At 44.9% G+C, this 13,764-nt stretch overlaps 1 protein-coding gene across 6 annotated transcripts in view; it reads left to right on the top strand.

Annotated features, from left to right (window-relative positions):
* The window catches only part of NRG1 (neuregulin 1), a 432,712-nt gene that overhangs the window by 158,457 nt on the left and 260,491 nt on the right, over positions 1–13,764 (top strand). For 3 of the 6 annotated variants that reach the window (XM_048291884.1, XM_048291883.1, XM_048291877.1), the window contains exon 1: positions 139–432. The exons of 1 other annotated variant lie outside the window; for it this stretch is intronic. In XM_048291884.1, coding sequence (XP_048147841.1) covers positions 213–432 — 220 coding nt within the window. In that variant the 5' untranslated portion in view covers positions 139–212. Of the gene's footprint in view, positions 1–137; positions 433–13,764 lie in introns of those variants that run through there. 2 more of the 6 variants (XM_048291881.1, XM_048291886.1) reach the window with 2 other exon arrangements.

Raw genomic sequence — 13,764 nt, 5'->3', positions numbered from 1 at the left:
GGTGAGGCGTGTGCCGAGGGGGTGTGGTTTTGGGCTGGAGTTTATTAGTAGTAGTAAAGAAAGGAAAGCGGGGGAAAAAAAAAAAAAAAAAAAAAAAAAAGGGGTGGAGAAGGAGGGAGGGGGGTGAAGGGGAAAAAAAAAGGCCCGAAGAGGAGTTTCCAAAAACTTCCAAGGAACTCGCGGCTGCAAGTCCCAGGCGGCAGGCAAGAGCGATGCTGGAGCCTCGAGCGCTCCGGGAGCCGACAGAGGCGGCGGTGGCGGCAGAGGGGGTGACCGCGGGGATGGCGGCGGCAGCGGGGAGCGCGGTGCCGGCCGGAGCCGGGATGGCCGAGAAGAAAAAAGCCGGCAACGGCAGGAAGGGCAGGAAAGGCAAGGGGCCCGGCAAGAAGCCAGCTCCGCCGGAGGAGGGCGAGGCGCCCGGGTCCACCACAGGTAAGCCCATCGGCAGGTGCTGGGGCCACCCCGCGCGGACCCTCCGCGGCCGCGGGTCCGCACGCAGCGGACACATCCCCGGCGCCCGCCGCCGCCTGCCCGGCCCGGCGGAACCTCCGCGCCCCGCGGCGGCTGCTCGCCGAGCTCCCGGAGCGGCGGAGGCGGCGGCGCTGCCGGGAGCTCCTCGACTGTCCGACCGTGGTTCGGTCTGCTGCCCTATTTCCCTCCCGCTGGCCCCGAAATCCTGAGAGGCTCTCGGTCAGCTGTTGCTTTCTTCATATTTCCCCCCCCCCCCCCCCCTCCATTTTTTGGAGGGCGTGAGACTATCTCTCCTGTTACAAAACACATTTTCTGTCCCTTCCTTTCCCTTCCTTAGCGTAGTTGAACAGATGACCAACTTTCATATGGGGTATTTTGTCTAAACTTGCAGCTATTTACTCAGGGATGATCAGAGAGGACATTTCGCTCACTAAGCAGCACGTGTTTTACTCTTATACCTCCTCAGTATTAAGCACAAGAATCCATGCCAGTGATACCCTTGTCCTCCGTAGGTGTCCAGAAGCAGGACCCAAAGGAAGGGCCAGAGCTGAGCGTGCTGCCCCACTCGCCATAGTTACTTATCCCTGTCAGCCAAATGCCCCAGTCAGGATCAAGGCTCCTAGTGCAGTACAAACACGTATGAGTGCATGATGCTTTTCCTAGAGCCCTTGTGTTATGCCACCTAGTTTATCAGAAAACCTAGCAGTGTCTATGGATACCCTTAGCTTTTTGCAGCAGCAATGTGTATCTGCAGCTACTGTTCACCAATTTCTTTGAATTCTTTGGGGTCTTGTGAGAAATTGTTTTAAAAGAAGCATGAGAAAAGCAGTCAATTGCTTGTGGTTTGGTTTTGGGTTTTTTGGTTGGTTGGGGGGTTTTTTCCCCCCTTTGTGTTGTGTTCCTCTCCAAACAGCCAAATTAACATAAAGCCCAGTAGGGTAAAACTTTCTAAATATACCTACATTAATTTTGCTTAGTGCATCATGGCCAACACAGTGCTGCTCTAGACCTCAGTCATCAGCCCTCAGGGAGGATGTGTGTGATTCAGCAGCAGCAGATATCCCTTTGGGCTACTAATCTTTACAAACTAGCACTGCCCAATGCACCCTCTCTGTGTTAGGAGACACAGCTCACTCAGCTTCTGCTCAGCAGTGGCTGTGAACAAGTTTCAGGTACAGCAGGGGAGGTTTCCCTTGTTATGCCAAGATAGAGACTAACACTTCTTTTGATCTTCTTTTTCTCTTTCACTGGATTTTTATAATGATGTTACACTGTGCGAGCATCTCCTGCTAAAACTAACCATCTCTGGCATTAAAACATTAAAACCTCTGGCAAACTTATCGGCCACAGCTGGGCTGTCTGAAGTGTTTGGGGGTTTTTTTGTTTGTTTTTGTGGCTGACAGAAAACAGGAAGACAGTGACAAGTGGGACAATTTGTGATAGGAAAGATCTGCCAAGGAGGCCCATTTTCTCACTGTGCACCTCAGAGTTCTATAGCATCCCATCCCATTCATGTAGGAGAGCTTTCTGTGTCCTGTTGTGCAGTTTTCCTTTTCCAGTGGAGCAGGTTGCTGATGGAGTAGTGAAAGGAGCTGAGAACCAGAGGGCATTTTTTTGAGTAATCCAACCAAGTCAACGTCTAAACTAGGCAGAGATTGTTGGGAAGATGGTCTTCTTTCTCTGTAGAAGTGAGCTAGAATAACCGAAAAATCCATGCAGGTAAATAGCACCTAAAGTTTGGGTATCTAAGTGTTGGTTGATTCTCACTTCTGGTGGTTGGATTATGTCTGCCGTGGTGAGTGTTTCACCTGAAAATCTGAAGGGTAGCAAATGTAGGTTGAGGTTCATCAAGGCAGAATTCAGATCATGCCAGCTCCTAAGGCTTTGCTAAAACTCCAGAAGGCTAAGTCTCTACTAAACCAAAATATGCCAGTGTTTAAACCAGAAATAATCCAGTTTTCTGGCAAGTGCTTACCTCAGGTCTGCAAAGCACCAGTATGTTTTTATAGGTATGAAAGAGTACCGCCTTCATCCATACCTGACATTACTAGTCAAAAGTTTCCTGTGTGGGCAAGAACTGAACATTCTTCTATCTTATGTAATAAAAATCCCATTCCTTCCAAGATGAGTGTATGTGGCAGGATAGCTCACATGTGTAGCTAATCCATGTAGTCTGTCTAATGGGAAAATGAAATACATCATAACGCATCACTATAAATTTGACTCAAAATCAGATAATGTCACACTGGAAATGTAACATAGATTTTATCTAATCTGTTACTTAAGGGTATTATCTGGTTTGAGGGGCATTTAGAACTAGAACTGATAATTAGAAGAGAAAGAGCAGAAAGACTGATGCAAAATGTAGCAAGAGAGCAATTTTGCATTTCATGCCATGGGCTTTTATTCTTTCTGTTCAAGCATATTAGAGCTTGCATTAATTACTAGTCTACTCATGTTGATTAACAGTACTTACTGAGGACAATATGAAGACCTTCTGACTTTGATGGGAAAGGAAGACTTTTGACAGTTTTCCTTTTCGCTAATACAGTTTTGCAGCCATATCTGTTGTCATTTGCTGTGTTTAGGGTGTGCAGCCTGAGAGGTTCTGCAGCAGTTTTGCTTTTAGTTACCTCCTTTCTTTAGTTGAATTATGTCAAGAATTGTAATTTCTCTGTTGTGTTCTTTTCTATGAGGAGTTTTCATCCACTTACGGTCTTCCTTGTGAAGAAGAGTGGCTTGCAGACTGTCCTCAGTTTTAAGCTCTGACACTAGCACAGAAGTCCTTAGGTGGTGTTCAGGTTTTTGCTTAGTGCAGTTTTTTCTGACCATAGCTTCTTGCAACTTACTTTGCTTTTGGCTGGCAAAGTATATCATACGCACATCAATCCTGGGTCTGGAAGCATGGGTAAATTTTCAGTTTTGTCAGTTGGGAAGAAAGGGTATGAAAAAATGTTTCATATTCTGTCGCAACTTAGCCAGAATCTCCAGAATTGCTATCAGAGAACAAAGTTAGTTATTGGAAAAAAAAGAAGAAGGAGGTTTGGCCTTCTCTGCTCACCTGCACAGTGGTAACACAAAAAAATCTTCATGTTTTCCATTGCCCAGGTGAAGTCTGGGCTCCGTTAAAAACGTTTGAGGAGATCTATGTTGCTATGGTTTCTTTTTCATTAAAATTATTTAGAATATTTACTCTCCCTCGCTACAAGTGGTCTTGAATAAACTGATGTTGTCTGGCTTGTGTCAAGCCTGGAGGGATTATATCTTCCTTTAGCAGGGCACTCTGGACCATGATAAATACAAGGGATGGAAAACTGAAGAGAGAGTATTATAAACGGACTTTTCTCCAAGTTTTATCACTGAACTGCTATGCCAACTGAGTGTGCAGACAGGCTCAACAAATCTGCCAGCAGGGCTTCCTAGGGCATTGCCAGCACACAGAAAATACATCCAGCCTGGGCAGAGAAAGCCTATGCAGGAAAGCTGAGGTTGGGAATCAAGGTCTCCAGACTTGCCCCTCACAGAGGCACTGCTCCTGACTTAGGGTGCTGTTAGAGCAGGAGCACAAGGGCTTAGGCCCTTGAACCTGTGTCAGCCCAACCTTCTGCCTGCCCAGCCTTAGTGCTGGACTGCATAACATGGGGCTAGTGCAGTGAGAGTCAGCCCTGGAAAAATCCTTCTGTGGAAGCTGTGTGTTTGTCAGTAATGTGGGGTATCAGCATATCAGCTGCCCAGCCTCTTTGTCAAGTGTTTCCGGACATCTCGGGGAATGTGAGTTTTCAGGTGGTTCTACTTAGCAGAGAAGACTAGGGCAAGGTTGCTGGGCTTGAAAGGACGAAGTGTGAGAAGATGTGGAGTACTTCTAAAGAAAACACCTTGATGTGTGCAGACTTGACAGCGCTGCGAACTCTGGCCTTGGGTTTTGTCAGCCACTCTCTAGTGGTAAGAAGAGCAAGGCTTCACAAGCATCTGGTGCCAAAACACTGAGAAGGAAGAGGGAAGGGCATCAAATGGGTCTCAATCATCATTCCAGTGAAGTGACCTCGCTGCAGACAGCAGTGTTGTTCTGAACACATCTGCACTTAACAGAGCCCAGAGTAGAGAGGCTGCGGTCATTGACATAGAAAATAAGTATCTCCTGGTGGGTTTAATTTAGAATTAGATAAAATGTCAGAGTTTGGAGACTGCTTGATAGAATAAACAGCACAAAGTTCAGATGAGATTAGTGTGGCTGAGCAGAACCTTTGACTGTATCCTGGTAGCAAGCTTGGTTGCCAGAGGAAGAAATGGTTTTGGTCGTATTAAAGACCAAGTTGCAGGTGAGGGCTGGTTGTGAGGATTAGAGCTCAGTCTGAGGCTTGCTAAGTTTAAGTTGATATTCAATATTCATAAAGAGATATCAGAAGACAGATCACTGTTTTAACATGAAGACAAGTTTGGGAGATGAAATGAAAGCTGTGATTTCTGGCAAAACCTGTCCACTTCTAGAGGTAAACTGTTGCTTAGAAGGAGTGACAACTTCTTTTAGTGTTTCCAGTCCAAAATATTTATGTGCTGCTGGTATGCTTGTACATTTTTCTGTGAGGAAAGCCTCTCTACCTGTGTGCAATGCCTGGATTCTCCAAACATTCCACACAATCTTCAGAGCAATTTTGAGTGTGAATCCTTTAAAAAGCATGCGAGTGCGTTCATGTTTTTTTGAATAAATGAGATGAGTCACCATTCAAACTTTTTTGAATTAACACTACAAGTACTACTTGACTGCAGCCATGGGAATGCAAACAGAATGGTAAGAACATACCAGTACAGTTGTACAGTAAATACTGCATGTGTATAGAAAGACATTCCCCGTGTGAAATAAATCCAGAAACTGTTTTGAACTTTGTGCAAATATTGATGGCTGGGAATGGCTGAGCAAAATTTTCATCTTTTGTGTAGATATGCCAAAGCCTGCTAAGCTATGCATGGATTTTAAAACTTCAATTTTCTGGCAAAGCTTGCGAGCGAACTCTTAAATCTGAGTTTGTGTATTTGTAATTGTGGGCTTCTCAGATTTCTGGAAAGGCAGTAACTGGAAAAGGAAGGGGGGAAAAAGGTTGAATGAAACAGTTTGAAACAGCACTCATAAGTAAAAAAAGAAAAAAAGATCCTATGCAGTTGATATTTCAGAATACTTCAGCACTCACTATTTGGGGAAGCTCATTTTTGAATCAAAGCCACTGAGTTTTCACAAAAACTTATTGGGTGCTTGATTTGTGAATGTCTAGCCACAAAAATCACAAGAGAAGCTACTGAGCATCCTTGACAACACATGCTACTTTAAGCTCTTAAGTATCAATTGGTCATCCTTAAAGTAAGGCGAGTTAAATGCAGAGCTGTGGAAAACTTTCTTCCAAGCATCTCTCCTCCCCTGCCTCCCCCCTTTCAGTCTATGTGTAAGCATCTGATACCCCTTTGAGGCAGGTGCTTATAACCAAAAGCAAAACAGTGAAGAACAATTGTCTCAGAGTGTCAGGATCTGGAAATGCTATGAATTCTTACCAAATCAGTGTTTTGCTAACATTCCAAAAGTAACAAGAGTGAATGTGCCTTTAACAGTACTGATAGTTTATCGTGTTCCGTTATGATACAAGAAAACAAACCAAGTGTCAGTATTTTGTATGAGTCATTCTGGTTGTGCAAAGAGCTGCTCGAATGTGCTTGAGGTGTTTGAGTTAACCCTCAGTTGCTCCCTCAAGTACACGGAGCCCTGGGTTCGGCGGGGGAGGGGGTCTTGTTGCAGGTCTAGAAAATCTACAGCGGCAGGCTTTTATCGGAAGAGTTACGGTGCCGGTGCCGGCGCTGCGGCGGCGCAGCAGGGGCAGCGCAGCCGTGAGAAGAGACGGATTGCTGTGCTTGCCTGCGGAGGCGGCTGTGAAAGTGCTGCTTTAAAAATAAAGAAAACAATCGAACTAACAGTGAAAGGGGGAAAGAGCCGTTGGTGACCTGCGGGGAAGGGAAGCGGCGCTGGAGGAGGGGTGCGGGTTTTGCTGCCGGTGCCCGCGGCGGCCGCGAGGGGGTGCGGCGGGAGCGCTGCTGCCCGCGGAGCTCCGCAGCGGGACGGACCCGCAGCCCCCGCGCCTTCCCTCCGCGGCCCTCGTGCTGAGCCGGGGGGGAGGCATCCGCTGTGAGGATGTTCTTCAGTCCTTTGGCGTTGTGGGTGCTTCACCAGTATCAGAGGATGGTTCAAGCAGGGGTTGTTAAGGCTGTTGTGTTGTGCTGAGGGTCAGTGCATGTGCGGTAAACAGGTAGAGAAGCTGTGAGGGAGACTTTGGCCCTGAGAAACACTCTGCTCTGATCTCATGCAATATGAGCATTAAATCGTCTAGTGTGAGGTCACAGGGATGCTTTTCTTGTCTTTTCATTCATTCTCTCACTTCTTTCTTTCCTACCACACTTCCTCTGTCCCTCTCTTCTTCCATCCTTTGTCCTTTTTCTCCTTCCCTTTTTTCTTCCCATCCTCCTTTCTATCCGTCCTGCTGTCCTTTTATGCATCCCTTTGCCTCCTTCTTCCATCCTTTTCTTTCTCCCTCCTTTCTTTTCTCCATCTTTCTTTCTTCTCTGTTATCCCTCCATCCTTCTCCTTCCTTTTTTCCACTTCTTCCTGTCCCTCCCATCTGCTCTGTATCTGTTAACGAAGAATAAAAAACAATAAAGGAAAAGTAAAACAAGATATTTCATAAGGGACCGATAGAGATCTATAACATAACCTCCTGTCTTGAGTAACTGCTATTTTTTCATTTATGCACAGAATACTGCTTGTGTCTGGTTTTGCGTTTCTGGTTGTGTAATTTTCTGTGGGAGCATTAGATTTGGGGAGAAATTGACCGTGTTATGTAGTTTGTTCACTATGGGCCATTTGAATCCTAGCTCTGACAACCAAGTCCACAGGCTTCACAGGTCAGGGAGGAAGAGGGAGATATTAATCTGCTTTGTGACAGTTCACTTGGGAGCCTTTACTCAGTCTCTCTGTGCATCTCTTCCTCAGGTTTTCTGAGGTGATGGTCCTTCCACCTCTGTAAGCAGGGGGAATCCAGGTCAGGGAGTTTGGGCTTGGCATTCAGGCATGGACTCAGGCTGAGCCTTGCTTAATGCCTTTCTCCTGCATTAACAGCTTTCATTTCACCCTTGAGTCAACCACATGCCATGTCCTATGGCTAATGGTTAATCCCTTTGAAGACAGCTACCGAAGCATGAATGCATACTTAAGGTGACTAAACAGACACCCGAGTAACATCCAGTTGCAGAGGTGATAGATAGGGGTTGTTATCACTGCCATTACTGCCAGAAGAGTTGAATTCTAAATTCAGTTCTGGAGATTTGGTGTGTATGTGTGTGTGTGTGTATGTGTGTGAGCACATGCAGGTGTGATATTTTAGTGGGATTTAGTGATGACTTAGTTGGCTTCTACTATTCAGTTTTCCTTTAGGGCAGTCCACTGGACTCAGAAAAGAGAAAAAGGGGGCTGTTCTATCAGTGCCATATTGCACCTGTAAACGAAACAGCAATGAAAACTGCTGCATTACTGTATTACGTTTGGAATGGGTGGCCCTGTTATTCTGTGAATATATTTTTGCATGTCCTCTTGAACTGCACCAAATAAACTGGTGATGTCTGTGTCATCACAGTCGTTGAGTTCTATTCTAGCCGTCCTTCAAACCGCCTTCTGTGGAACAAGCGCCCATTGCCTAGGATCATACAGTCTTTGCATGTCCAAGGTCACGACAGATCACAGTCTGATCACAGAAACCAGAGTCTCCTGACTCTCAGTCTAACCTCTCTCTTCAAACCACCCTGGCTTCTAACACATGGCCATAACATACAGGTATCACAAACCTGTCACTTACCCTTTTTTTTTTTTTTAATGTCAAAAAGATTCCTTTCCCTTTGTGAAAACAAGTTTCCTGGAGGGCACTGTGCATTGCTGGTATGTCTGTTGCAGGGGAAATAGAAAGACGAAGGGTCTTTTTAGGTAGCAGGCACATTGCTGTCCCACTGGAACTATGCAGCCAGCCCTATGGCACGAGCTGCTTCAACAGGGTGAATACAGGATGAAGGGCATTGGAGAAGATGTCAGTTGTGCCATTGTGCCAGACCTGCAGGTCCAGGGAGAGTCACTGGCAGGATTTGAGAGACCCTCAGAGAAAAGGTCTTATTAGTACGGTTTTCTACCAGGCTCCTTCCAAGGGCAGCATGTACCTTTGCAAGAACGAGAGAAACCTCTCATGCAGAGCTTCCCCATTCCAATGGGAACAATACGACCTGTAAAAACTGGTGTCCCAGGGCAGCCAGTGCCTCCTTCTTGTTTCTGGCCTCTGCTGTATGTCTGCAATGATCCATGACAGCTTTAGAGCAGTGTCCTGATCATCTCAAGAGAAGTTACGTTAGGGCAAGTTAGCTAAGCCTTTGAAAAACAAACCTTAAAACATAGTAACTGCTAGTTGACCCTGTTCTTGGAAAGAGTGGACTGGAAATGCAAAAGTACAAACTGCTCTGTAATGAGTGTGTTCTCTGTCAGGCTCTAGAGGATGAATGCAGCTGCCAGTGCACTTGTTGGGTTAGTTAAAAGGCAGTGCTTTTAAAAGTCAAGGCAGTTGTGCAGAGGGAGAACTTGCCTGGGCATGTGGAGGATTTCTGTCCCTCATAGCATCTGAGATGAGGACTGGCATAATTTTTGAAAGATGGGCTATCGTTCAACCAAAAGCTATGAGATGAATGCAGAAATTACTGGGTGAGGGGGTTTTTTTCTGTTACAAGCTTCTAGTCTGGCAGACATTCTGAGCAAGTTATTGCCAGACTTAGTGTTGTCGATTCCAGCAGTCCTAGCCTAATCTTTTTTATCTTGGTACATATTGATTTAAATGCAACTTTTACTTAAGCATGTTGCTCGTGGCATGTAAGAAGGTACTGCAAGCGTACAAAAGGCTAAGTGTAAATGCTGGATGGTAATATTAACTGTGGAAAAAAATAAACTGATTATCAACCAGACTGAAAGTGATGATAAGCACAGGTTTTCCTGGCTTTGTGAAGTGCAATTTCTGCAAGGTGAGAAATTGGAAAACTATTTCAGAGCAATAACAGCAATCTGATGCCAGAGCAGGGAGGATTTTGAAACAAGGTCAGAGAGAGGGCTGTAAAATAGATAACTGTCTCATTAACTCAGGTCCATTCCTGGATTATTTGGCATTGATATGCCTTGGTTATTTTTCCCATGTGTGAGTGAGGATGTCTCTCATCCCACTCTGTCCTCACACTTACAGTGAAGACCACCTCACCTTGGTGAGGAGCCTCTTTGCAGGGACCATGCTACCATCATCCCTCATCCTAGCTGCAAGGTCCCCCTGGAGGCTCATGTTAGTTCCATAAATGCCAGAACGCGTTGGTCTCAGCAGTCATTGTTCTTGCTTCCATCCCCAAATTTGCTGTCTTCTCTCATCCCTCCTCTAGCTCCCACCTGACCCTTAGAAGCTGATAACAATAATCAGCCCAGTTTCCAGGCTGGGAACAATTGAATTTCCAGGCAGATTGCATGAGGGAAACTGATTCTTTGCCTGCAGTATGAGTTGTACCTAACAGCAGGATGAAGGCAGACCTTGTTGTTAAGGGGATGTCATCTTCGCTGCTGTCCACAAAAAAAGAGCAAGGGAGGGGGTATAATTTCTAAGAGCTGTTGAGAGAGAAGTAGCTTCATTTAGGCATTTTGTTTTAAAGGTATGGAATTAATTGCTGCCAGTGGCATTGCTTCCTCTTGAGAGGAGGTGCAAAGACAGATTCCCAGGACACCAAAGATGGCTGAGGATTACTTAGTCCTGCTGTGGATTTTTAAATGCTTCTCATGGTTCACTATAGGCTTCCAGGATGTTTCTTCAAGTTGACTTTGAATGCAAGTGCCATTAAAGCTGAAGTAAGCTGCTAGGTCTGTATAGCTCCTGTTCTGTCCAGGGTCTCTAGTTTGAGTTCTTAGCATCTGTTTCCCTTTTGATTCCCAAAAAGTCAGACTTGTCTCCAGTGACAAGTTGTGCCAAGTGATTGCCACCATGGTGAGCTTGCCTAAAGGTCCCTCCATGGTACTGACAGGAGGGAAATAGCATGGAAATGAGATGAAATGGCAGGAGGACATGTAGTGGGTAGGTGAGATGGTGTCCACTGCTCTGCCTGATGTTTCCTCTCAAATGCACAGGTGATTTTGCTACAGGTGGTATCCTGTCGTTGACTTGCTCATCATGGCTTTTTTTCCCCTTAAATCAGCGATGAAAGGTTTTCTTCCTCTGGGCATTTGGGTCAAAATCACCAGCAGCAAGTTTTATCCAATCCCTCTTACCCCTTACAGGCAGTTCTGGGAGCACCGTGTCTGTGTTTCACTCTGTTGTGTCCACAGCTAAGCACTGAAAGGAAAATGATCTTCCAGCTTACTTACACGCACATTGACCTTTAAGGAATGCATTGAAATTCCTTGAACATCACTGGGAGTATTTGCAGACTTAAGCTTAAGCACTTTCCTAAGCACTCCGGTAGGTGGAACTAGCTGGTGTGTCTAGGTCTAGGTTTAGGTTTCTCCTTCTCTCACCCTACACAGATGGTTAACCATATACTTGAAACTCTAAGCAGGCCATCCTAGGTGTCCTTTGGCAAGTCCAAAAGGGGCCAGGTAAAAATACAGTTAAACACACTGCAAATTATTTAAACTGAGAATAACAAAAGGACTTCTGTCCTGCAAAAACTGTTTTTGGAAGAAATTGATATAATGCATTGAATGCATTGTATCATGTCTGCTGGCCTAGAGTTAAAAGGCAGAGAAAGATAATTGAATGTCTAATATTTGCTGTCGAGGTTAGTAGTTGACTCATCTGATGTGGGAAATTGGGTACCTGTATGTTTGGAATTGTTTTGGCATCTTTTTCATCTTACCCTCTTTATAACAGCAAAGTGATAGCTTTTACTCATTCTATTCTAAACTACTTAGTTTTCACAAAGAGAAGGCAAACTCTTCATTTTTTTTCCCCCAGAGTCATGCTACAGCAATATCAGTGTAAACACATATGTGGACTTGTGCACACACATGCACTCCAGCCCATCACAACTGCAACAAGAGGGGAGTAAATTTTGAGTGTTCAAGACCTCCTGTAGTTACACTACATCACAGAATTTATCCCCTGGGGAAGTGTCAAGTAAAGAAAAGGCTTCCCTTCCAAGCCATTTTTAACTCACAGTTCTGTAAAAATTGCGGAGCTTCTGGAGAAACCTCCTTGGGGAGTGGTCCTGTGAAATATGCCAACAGCTGGATGGCACAAATTTGGAAAACTGCTGTCTTTAAAGAATAGAACTGAAAGCCACTGTGAGAAAGCAGTGTATTTTCCCAATAACCCTTTAAATTCTGTATTAATGTTATAGAGGAGAACAAATGCATTTTCTTTTGATAATGTGGGGAAACAGGCTCTTCATGGAAAAGCAGAAATCTTACCATGGCTCAGCAGGGAAGTGTAGAAATGTCTGAAAGAGTGAGTTCACTTTGATTTTTTTTTTTTTTTTTAAGCTGCAGTTGGTTAACAACTCCCTTAACAGATTAAAGGAATATCAAGCAGCCTCAGAATTGCCTTGTTTCATGGCACATTTCATGATGTTTCTCACTATCGGTTTCATGGCAAAACACAGTTCATTTCAGATCAGTGCCAAAGACTCCAGGCACAAATAAGAGCTGTAAATCACTTTGAAGTTGAGGGATAAGGAACAACTTGAGCTACTTAGAACTGAACTTAGTTTGTAAGGCTATTTCCATGTGGAAAACCGTGGTGATTGCTGGCTATAAACCAGGGAGTAGATAAGATAAAAAGCATAAGACAGGATTACCCTCACGGTGTTTGCACATCTCCTGACCATCAACAGAGTACATGTCTGTCCAGGAAGACTGCTTGAGTGCAGTGCTCGAGTCTGTTCCAGTGGAAAGCCGCACCTCACCAGACCCAGGTCCTGCCCAGAAGCCTGGCAAGGTTTCTATCCACCTCCAAGCCCCACCAGAGGAGTGAGAGGCAGCTTTTGAATCTGCATCACACCACAAGGGCTCCCAAGCATCTCACCTGGCCAGTGGTACCTGCTTCCACTGCAGCTTGCTGAACTGTAGGGCTTTGCTATGTCCAAGTGCATCACAGCCAATGATTTCTTGGTTCTTCAATGGTTACTTTTTTTTTCCTCCTGTCACCCATAATCAGCTGTAGCTGAATATGGGATACTAGGCTAGTCTAGCTTTTTTTCTGATCCGAATGGTCATTTTTATGTATGCCAAAATATGCTTGAGGATGAAATGAAGAGTGGGCATGTGGGCCTGCTTGACACGGGAAATTATTGGGTGTGGAGGGTTTTTCAAACAAGGGGGGAGGATATGCACTTGACCAGGAATTCCTCTATTAGCTTTTCAGGGCACCTTCCTTAAGGAGTTGTCTATTTCTCATGTTCTCAGTGCTCTGCTTCTGTCCTGTGTCTGCTATATCTCTTTCCCCAGAATCACCATCCGCATTTCTAACTCAGTTCTTGCCTGGAGCATGCTGTATATAATGTTTCTAGGTAGGAATGTGGGGGTGGAAAGACCACATGAGGTCATAAAGTTTTTGTGGAGTTGCAATTTGATCCAAAAAGTGAATTACCAGGTGCTCCTTCAGAGAGGGATTGGGGGGGGGGGGTGGTTATATTTAAATACGTCATTTAATAAGGCCTTTTATTCCAGAAGATAATCAATTCCATTTATTCTCTACATGTGCATTTGTTTTACCATAGCATAATTCTAGGACGATGTTTAAATTGATCAGTAGATTGAACTTAACAAATTCAGAAATAAAAAAATAATAAGACAATGCTACATATCACTTTTCCTAAGAAATAGGATTCTACCAGACTACTGAGTAATAAAACTTTTAAAAGGCAATACATTTCAGATATTTGTTTACATAAATTTACCTCTACTTTGCAGAGAAGGGAGAGAGAAGGGGTTCTACTCCAGTAATCAGCATGTGAGCTCTCAGGGCCAGGATGGATATAGCATCAGTCAGTAGGCTTTAATCAAGGAGGGATGCCAGAGAAGCTTTGTAGCACTCTGCAAATGTATGTTCTGTGGCTGAAATGGTTGTTACCTCTCAGGAAGGCTTCTTGTAACAGCAGGTTCCTATGAGAGGGCGTTACACCTCTGTAAGGTGTAAGCAGGAGGTGCGACTGGTCATGACTTGGCTGGGAGGCTGCTGGGTCTGCTCCTCAGCAGGCAGAGCT

The sequence above is a fragment of the Corvus hawaiiensis genome, chromosome Z (genome assembly GCF_020740725.1).
Source record: "Corvus hawaiiensis isolate bCorHaw1 chromosome Z, bCorHaw1.pri.cur, whole genome shotgun sequence".
Taxonomy (NCBI): Eukaryota; Metazoa; Chordata; class Aves; order Passeriformes; family Corvidae; genus Corvus; species Corvus hawaiiensis.
This window is presented reverse-complemented; position numbering and strand designations above follow the sequence as displayed.